This window comes from Poecile atricapillus, chromosome 16 (genome assembly GCF_030490865.1).
Source record: "Poecile atricapillus isolate bPoeAtr1 chromosome 16, bPoeAtr1.hap1, whole genome shotgun sequence".
In the NCBI taxonomy this organism is placed as follows: Eukaryota; Metazoa; Chordata; class Aves; order Passeriformes; family Paridae; genus Poecile; species Poecile atricapillus.
Window position 1 is genome coordinate 3,107,003 of NC_081264.1, and position 8,711 is coordinate 3,115,713.

At 46.3% G+C, this 8,711-nt stretch overlaps 1 protein-coding gene across 1 annotated transcript; it reads left to right on the plus strand.

Annotated features, from left to right (window-relative positions):
- Positions 1-496: 496 nt before the first annotated feature.
- Positions 497-8,653, plus strand: ORAI1 (ORAI calcium release-activated calcium modulator 1). Its single transcript, XM_058851585.1, has 2 exons — positions 497-774; positions 8,046-8,653. Exons 1-2 carry the CDS (start codon positions 661-663, stop codon positions 8,610-8,612), a joined length of 681 nt encoding a protein of 226 aa, XP_058707568.1. The 5' UTR covers positions 497-660; the 3' UTR covers positions 8,613-8,653.
- The last annotated feature ends 58 nt before the right edge of the window (positions 8,654-8,711 follow it).

The window sequence follows — 8,711 nt, forward strand, 5'->3', positions numbered from 1 at the left end:
AACTGGAAGCGAGGGTGGATACTCTGACTGGTTTGGATCCACTGGACAGGTGTAGGTTACATGTACAAGCATTTTAGGACGGGTGGCTACAGAAGGAAGATATTGAAACACGGCTTTGTGTTTTGTTCTGAGGGACACCCCATCCTGTCCGCCCTGGTGAGCGCAGAGGCTCCTGCACCGGGCTGAGGGGCACAAACCCACCGGAAACGACAGATTCTCGTCAGCCGCACTCCAGCCGAGCTGCTCAGCCGGGGATCGCGGCGGGGGCTCCGGCCGGGGCTCGGGGCGGGGCTCGGGGCGGGGTTCGGCCCCTCAGCTCCGCCGCGCCCTCACGAACCGCGGCTCTCCCGGGACGGCGCCCCCTGGCGGCGGGCGGCGCTCCCGGGGCACAGCGCGCGCCCCGGCCGAGGCTCGAGGCTGCCGGGAAGGGGCGGGGCCAGGGGCGGGGCCTGTCGGCGCGGGCCAATGGGGAGCGGCGGGGCGGGCCCGGGGCGGGGCGCGCAGGCTCGCGGGGCGCGCGGCGGGCGCGGCCCCGGGCCGGCAGAGCCGCGCTGCCGCCATGGGGTGTTAGCGCGGCCGGGCCCGCTGTGCCGGAAAGAGCCGCCACCGCCCGCCGGCCCCGCTCCGCCTCGCCTCGCTCCGCTCCTCCGCCCCGAGCCCATGAGCCTGAACGAGCACTCGATGCAGGCGCTGTCCTGGCGGAAGCTCTACCTGAGCCGAGCCAAGCTGAAAGCCTCCAGCCGCACCTCCGCGCTGCTCTCCGGCTTCGCCATGGTGAGCGCCCGGCCTGGCCCGGCGGGCGGGGGGTGGCACGGGGCCGGGAGCGCTGCCGCCGCTTCTGCTTCTGCCGCCGGAGCTCGCTGCGGTGAGGACGGGGGGGCCGGGCCCGACCCCGGGTGCGTGTGGCACCTCGGGCGGCGGGAGCGGGGCGGGCGCTGCTGCCGCCGCCCCGGAGCGCCCGGCCCGGCCCGGGCAGCGGAGGCAGCGCTCCCGGCAACTCGCTTCGGTAGCTCGTTTATTTTGGAGCGCTTCGTGGCAGGAGTTCAGAGCTGCCTCTCGGCTTTTATCTCCGCCAGATAATGAAAGATTCATTTGATTAGTTACGTATTTACCCCGCGGAAGATGCTCGGGACCGCAGAAGCCGCGTGTGCCGTGGGCAGCTCCGCTGGGTGCGGGGTCACGGTGTCTTGTTCTGGGGGGTCGGCAGCGAAGGGGCCGCGCACGGAGCCCCGCAGCGCTGCCCGGGCAGCGGAGCTTCCATCCCGCTCCTCTCTCAGACCGCACGCCTTGTGCAGAGACGCTGTCGCGCTGGAGTTGCTTTTAAATAAACCAAGAAATACAGCTGGTAAAAGTTGGTGGTGCCGCTCAAATTCATCCATCATCAGTCCTTTGCTCTTGCGAGGTTTCTGGTTTATATTTGAGGAAAACTTGAATGTTACTTGGTTTGAAGTTTTGTGTGTGGTTTTTTTGTTCGTGTGTGTTTCCTTTCGAGTTTGATGTGAAGCGCGGTCTGGTAGCCCGAATTATCTCATATGAGAGTTCCACAGAATTTGAAATGCAGTAATTCAGACTTCCTCATCTGCCCAGACATCTGACATGCAAAGCTGCAAACTCTGCCCTCAGTCTCTTTATGCAGCTGTTAAAAACGCTTCACGGTTTATAAATGCGGAATTTCACTCCTCTGACAAGCTTTATTTTGATTTTTTGCCCCGCTTTTAACAAACCGAATATTTCCAGCCTTGGAACCTATTCCTTTCCAGAGCCATTGTTCCAATGATGCTGTTGGAAAACACAGCAGCCTCCTGACGGTCAAATAAATGTCACTCTCCTCCTTCAATGGCTAAAAACAGACCACAACTCTTCGGGAGGTGCTGGAGCGCTGCTGGTTTGACTGACAGGCGGCTGTGGTCATGCGTTTGAGTCGCTTCTCCTTGGGTAACACGCATCCGGCTGGGAGCTCACACTCCGCTTCTGATAACGAGTTCTCCTTGTAAAACACCCCTTCTGCCGTCTCAGAGCAGTTTGTGGCTGCTTGAGTCAGGCCTTTGCATTGAGAGGGAACAGAGGAAAAAATGTCGTTTATTCCGGTTTAATTTTCTTTCTAAGGGAGGTTGCATTTCAATATAAACGCTGTTGTTTTAAGGTCATACTGAATGTCTTGAATTTCTTGGCTTTTCTCTAAAGATATGGTATGTGGACTCTCAAGATCCGTGGATGTATGAGGTGAAGCTTCTACTTGTTTCTTAGTTCTTAGAATTCTAGGGCTTCAGTCTCCTGCTGTTGAAGACTGCTGCTTTTGAATTTGTTGCTTAGGGTATTTCAGGAAAAAGCCACTTCGTTCCAATTAACAAAATCTCTACCAAGAATGTTACATGTGAACGCTAAGTTTTTCCAAAGCTCCTCTTCAAAAAAAAAAATCTACTTTTTCTTGTTTTAACAAGTTCAGCGTGGAAATCCACCCATAGTCTTTTTGGTTTTTGCATTGACAGACCTAGTCCTCTAGCTAAGATTTCCTAGTCTTGTTTCAGAAGAGCTGACTTAACTTCCGAGTATTTTTAGATTTCTTTTAAAAACTTTGTTGATCTTTTAGAATTGTCCCTCTGCCTTGAAAATCTGGGCTGTTCTGTCACTTCTGTGCATTGTTTACTGACTGCAATTCTTTGGCACCTGATACTTGAACAAAATGCTGCTAAAGTACATTCTAGTCTTGGATCAAAGCTGCCAACAGCAATGAAGGGTCATTGTTCCTCTCTTTTCCTTATCAGGCAAGGAAGAAAGGCTTAAGTGACACATCCAGGACCACCCAGTGAATTGATGGGAATTGTCAGGAGTGGAACGTGCTGGTTTCCATGCCAGCCCCATTGATCCTTGCTCTTTGATTAAAGAGTGCTTGTATCCTCTAGTAGAAGCTAAGTTTATCCCCGTTGAACTGTTCCCTTTTTTTAGATATTATGTTTAACTGCAGCCATTTTGCAAATTATTCCCTCAGGATTGGTGATGTATACCCTAGTGGAATGAGGCATGCCAAAGGAAGGCATTGCTGAGGTCAGTGAGGTGGAGTATGAAACGCTCAGCCAAGTTTCAAACCCTTGAAGTGTTAAGTTTCCCCAGAGAAGATTAAAAACCTGTTTTACAATTAGTTTTGTTTCAGTGCTCCACACCAGGTTTTGCCACCCTGTGTGAGCTTCAGAAACAGTTGCAGGGGCTGGTGATGGCAACTGATGTGAGAGCTGAGCTTGCCTCAGTAAACCTGAGCATTTCCTTCACTGAGGTTTCCATGGATGCTATCATCCACTGCCATATGTTTAAGGGAAAATCCATGAAGTTTGTAACCTCATTTAGTACACTTTTCCAATTTATGGGGCCAGCTAGTAGTATCAATCCCCCACATTGTTAGAGGTAGAGAAAGAAATTGTAGATTGTAGGGGATGTGTAGTGCATTAAAGAATAGAGGATTCATTCCATACACTGCTGAGGGCATCAGATATTTCTCACTTCTGTATTATAGCCCAGATATTGCTGCATGATCTTCCCTCTCATGCTTGGCTTTGTCTGTTTTTATTTTTCACAGTGAATAGGCTGCTGGCAGGTTATTTTTGTTTGAACAATTATTCTGACTTTTTGGCATCATTTTGTCACCAGGGATGCATAACACAGTAGCATGACAATGTTACAATATGGGAGTCAGAAACCATAGGAAAGTTGTTAAACCAGAAGTCATAAAACCAGAAAACTCAACATCTCCTCCTGCCACCAATTAACAGCTTTTTTAAAATAACTGAGTCAGAACTATGGGTACACTGTGGTTAGCTTCCTTAAATGTAGGATTCAGAGGTTGATATTTATCAGGCAGCAGTTTTCTTTTAAATACCTCTGGTCCAAGCTGGCTGGGCTTTGTCTGGATGGGATATATATGCTTAAAATATTGAATATCATCAAAGAACTGTCAACTCTTGCCTTTGAAATATGGCCAGTATGGTCTCCTGAACACAGCTTCAGTCATGTTCTGCAGAAGACTGACTGAAACTGATTTTATGAAACATTTCCATGACATCAGTTGGTGCTGAGTTGAGGTTAGGTAGGACTTGGGGCCACTGGTGTCAGAGCAGTACAGGTGTTCAAGACAGCATCATCCTTGTCTAGTAAAGGTCACTTGGCTGTTCTAAATACTAAAACAGCTTCTGTAGAAGTTTTCAAGTGGTATTTAGCTGGGTTGCTGGTAGAATAGCATGAAACTGGCATTTTGTAACCAGCAGGAAAGAGTTACAGGCCCAGTTTTATGGCTTCTGCTTCCACTTAGCCTTCTGTAATGCTGCTGCACTTACAGGTCAGAGCTGTGCTGGAGAATCTTTGCCCATGCAAAAAGTTTCTCCTATTCCAGTCACAACAGGAAAGTTTTGTGCCTCCTTTGAACATTCTTGTCTCAAGGTTGTAGATAAGCAAGGCAGGCAGTGTGGAGTATTTTGAGATCTCGCTGTTCTGTCTTGGAGTGGCTGCTGTATTTTTGAGGATATAAAGGGGATACTGAGCCCCTGGATAATCTAAACTTGCACTTAAAATAGATTTGCTGTAAGTTACACTGTGCAGAGGGATATTACCTCCTCAAGATGTATTTGCTCCAATCACACAGGTATTGCCTTTTTATTTTTGCTAGCAAAATTAAATGAGATACTGTGTTTGTATTCCAGTGTCCGCATCAGCAAATATTAATGCGTTTTGCTATTCTGCAGCATACAATAATCTGCAGAGTCAAGATCCTGGACTAATGGATAAATGATGCTTAGTTTCCCTTCTGTATGAAGCCAGTAAATAAGTTCATTATTTTGACTTATCTGTTTTTAATTTCCGGTGAGTTATTCTGGCTCATACAGAGCCTCTGTATGAGTTGTTTATAACTCTTTATGAATGGTGCAGACAGTCTGTGAGAGCCTGGCTCTGCGCCTCTGTCTCTGGAGTGAATTGTACTGTCAGGAAAACAGGGAGCCAGCCAGAGGAGCTGCTTCCCTGCTCTGACACTCAGCTCATTATTGATTTTCCTCTGTGGTCCCACCCATAGACAAGCAATGATGGATGGACTCTCAAAAATGCAGTTGTGATGTTTGATCAACACAGCTTTCTTTTAAGCCATTCATGATGTGCTAGACTGTATAAAATGCTGTTCCAGTACAGGGTTATATTCCTACCAACCTGAGCTCAGAGGCATCTTTGTGGGGAAGGAGAGGAAGTGAAAAATAATAGCTCATAGATAATATAGATTTACTTGAGATAAGGCATTTAATATCTTTTTCTCTACAGCTATCTTCTAAAAACATCTGAATGCCCACCAGTTTCAGGCTTATGAGAGCTTCAGTCTTGTGTCCTGAAGTCATGAGTCCTTTAGTTTTGTCAAGAAGCTGTACTTCAGATGTACAGCTTTGTCAAGAGCCATAGTAAATCTGTCAGTCATATCTGTAGGATGATCTGAAGTTAAAGTTAGCTCTTCTCTGAACCAGGGATTAGCCCAGATGACCTCTTGAGGTGTCTTCCAGCCCACGTTACACTGTGATTACACAGCAAGGCAGGGCACTTGCAGCATGGCAGCTGCACAGTCAAATCATGCAGCAAGTGTTCAGAGAAGCTTTTAAAGGGGTGAAGGATAAAGTGTTGTATTGGAAAGTGTGCAGCCACTGACGACAGTTCCTGCCCTGAGCAGCTCTTCTGAACAAGCAGAGCAGGAACATATCCTGCCTGGAACGTCAGCATGTACCTGTGAGTTCAGGCTTTATATGAATTTGGATCGTACCAGATGACCTCATTAGGGCCCTGTTCTTGCAGGTATTACTTTACAAGAGCAGTTGTGATCTGTTTATTTTGAAATTGCAGCGTGAGCAAAGAAGGGAAGAACTTCTGACACTTTGCGTCGCTGTTAGAAAACAGGCACAGCCCCTCATGGTGAAAAATGAAGCTTTTTGTTTTAGGTGCCTGGCTCAAGCTTGGCCCAGGAAGTATACTCAGAGTTGAAAAGAGTTGGCAGTTTTTCTGCTGATTTACACTTAAAGAGTTCCCAAATTAGCTGTTTGCTGAGGAGACAGAAAACATGAACTGATTTTTCACTTATGGGTCAGGCTGGGGTTACTCTCAGACATGAGCACTAGTAGCTCAAAATCAGATGCTTGATATCATTTGTATATGGAGGCATTGATAAGTGGAAATATAAAATGACTTCAATGTTTGGCAAACTAAATACAATCAGTTCTTAAAATAAAGTCTTAATCTCATGAAGTTCCTTAGTCCCACATTTATGTTATCAGACTAAGAACTAGAATAAAGGATTAAAGTGTCTTGCCGTGCTGGATGGCTTTGAGTCTAGGTGCAGCAGAAGACTTACAAGAAAAATCTTTAACTATGAAAATGAATCCTCAGTGGTGAAGGATTGCAATTGTTCTGGGAAAAACACAGGAAGCCCAACATCCCACGAGTACATTGCGACTTAACAAGCAATCCTGCAGAAGAGAGGCCTGACAAGCAAATGTTTATCCTCTCAAACATGAAGTTTCCCACAACAGAAAAATGGTATTTTTAAATCCTCAAGCAAGGACTGTATATGCATTAATATACTTTCTTGTTGAGTTTCTCGTAATGCTTGGATACTGCTTGCTAGTTGGCTGGGTGGTTAGACTTATGACAATAAAAGCTTTCAATAAAGGAATTAAAAAATTGGCAAATGGCCTCGAATGCCTGTTGAAACATGTCTGAGCAAAACCCTGGGTTGCCTTAATATATTGGGTGCATTAGTGATTAAGAGTTCTGGTGTCCTGGAACATGCGTAAGAAGATGGGATCCAGGACTAGGTTAGCTTGGCTCAGCTCTTGCAAAATAGTGAGGTTTGAATGTTCCTGCTGCTTTTGCAGCTGTCTTTGAGCCCTGGTTTCTATGCCTCCCTGCATCCGTATTACCCAGGAATCTTTCTTCCTATCAGCTTGATGTGCTTATATTTCAGATTACTGTCAGGTTTTTCCTCTGCATTTTACCCTTATTTTGTCTGTTTAATGAGTTCATTTAAGATAGAGCACTGAACGTGGAGACCTGGGTGCATTATCCCCTCTTTGGAACTGTCCTTTTTCAGGAAGGCAAATTTATCAGGAAAGATCATTTCAGGAGAGCTGTTGGGATTAATGTCACTCATCAATTGCACATATGCACAAAGCCACCTGGCAGTTTTAAAAACAGTTAAAAGGCATTCGAGTTAATTTTCTTTGTCAGAAATATCCCAGCTGGTTGTATGAGTTTCCTAGGGCTGTTATTTAATGCTGATTTTTTACTCCTTAGGGAAAGGCATGGGTGCATATGGTAGTGGAGGGCTGGAACATCTTCATGAGTAGCCTCATCTTTGGGGGAGCGGTGATGCCTGGGAGCACTGTGTTATCTTTTCTGGAGACACTGTCTTTCCTCCATTCTCTAACAGGCTTGCTTGGCTGCATGGATATTGTGGAGACTCTCACTTTGAAATGTGTTCCACAGTCTGCTTAAATACTTGAGTTAGAGAATATAGCTGAGAGCCCCATGGAAAGGTGATCTTTGTCATGAAAGGTTTCTGCACTTCAGAACTTAAACCCAAATATCCAAGGAGAAAGGACCACCGAGGTTGTTTCAGGCAGTCCACTGCCTTCAAAGCCTTTCACAGATACTTCAAAAACCTTCTTAAGTAAAAGATCAAAGGCTGTGTCTTCAATATAACACAAAAGAAGAAATATTTCACTTAAGGAGTCCAAGTATGCTGTTCATAAGGGTCAGATGTTTTACTGGCATGAGCTGGAGGTGGCAAGGTGATGTGGGTTTGCTCTACAACAGAACAGTAAATGTGAAAACAGTGGCCTTTGCTTGATAGCTCAGACTTAAATTTGGACCTGATGAAGAGGATGCAGATTGACATGAAGATAAATGTAAATGCAGACTTTGTTTAGATCAGATGATCTTCCAGAAACATGGTGTAAACTTTGAATAACTTACAGTTAAATAATATAAGATGTAAGTAACTGCATCTCTCTCTCTCTCTTCCTTTTCAGGTGGCTATGGTGGAAGTTCAGCTTGACGCAGAACATGACTATCCTCAGGGGCTCTTGATAGCCTTCAGTGCCTGCACTACTGTGCTTGTTGCAGTTCACCTTTTTGCACTCATGATAAGTACCTGCATTCTTCCAAACATAGAGGCTGTAAGCAATGTGCATAACCTCAACTCTGTCAAGGAATCTCCTCACGAGCGCATGCACCGGCACATTGAGCTCGCGTGGGCGTTTTCCACTGTCATTGGGACTTTGCTCTTTCTTGCAGAAGTGGTGTTACTGTGCTGGGTGAAGTTCCTTCCTTTAAAGAAGAAAACTGACAACACCCCGCAGAGCAACAGTTCTACCATCACATCAGGACAGGCAGCAGCCATTGCATCGACGTCCATTATGGTGCCCTTTGGATTGATTTTCATTGTGTTTGCAGTCCACTTCTATCGGTCACTGGTGAGCCACAAAACTGACAGGCAATTTCAGGAACTCAATGAACTTGCTGAATTTGCACGGCTCCAGGATCAGCTGGATCACAGAGGTGATGCTGTCACCTCAGCTGTCACCAATTTTGCGTAAACCTGTGCTTAAGAAAATGAACCCACTATTCTGCTTCTGCCTTATGGTGACTCCCTGTGGATGAACTGGTCGAACTGCTGATTACAGTTTTAATTATAA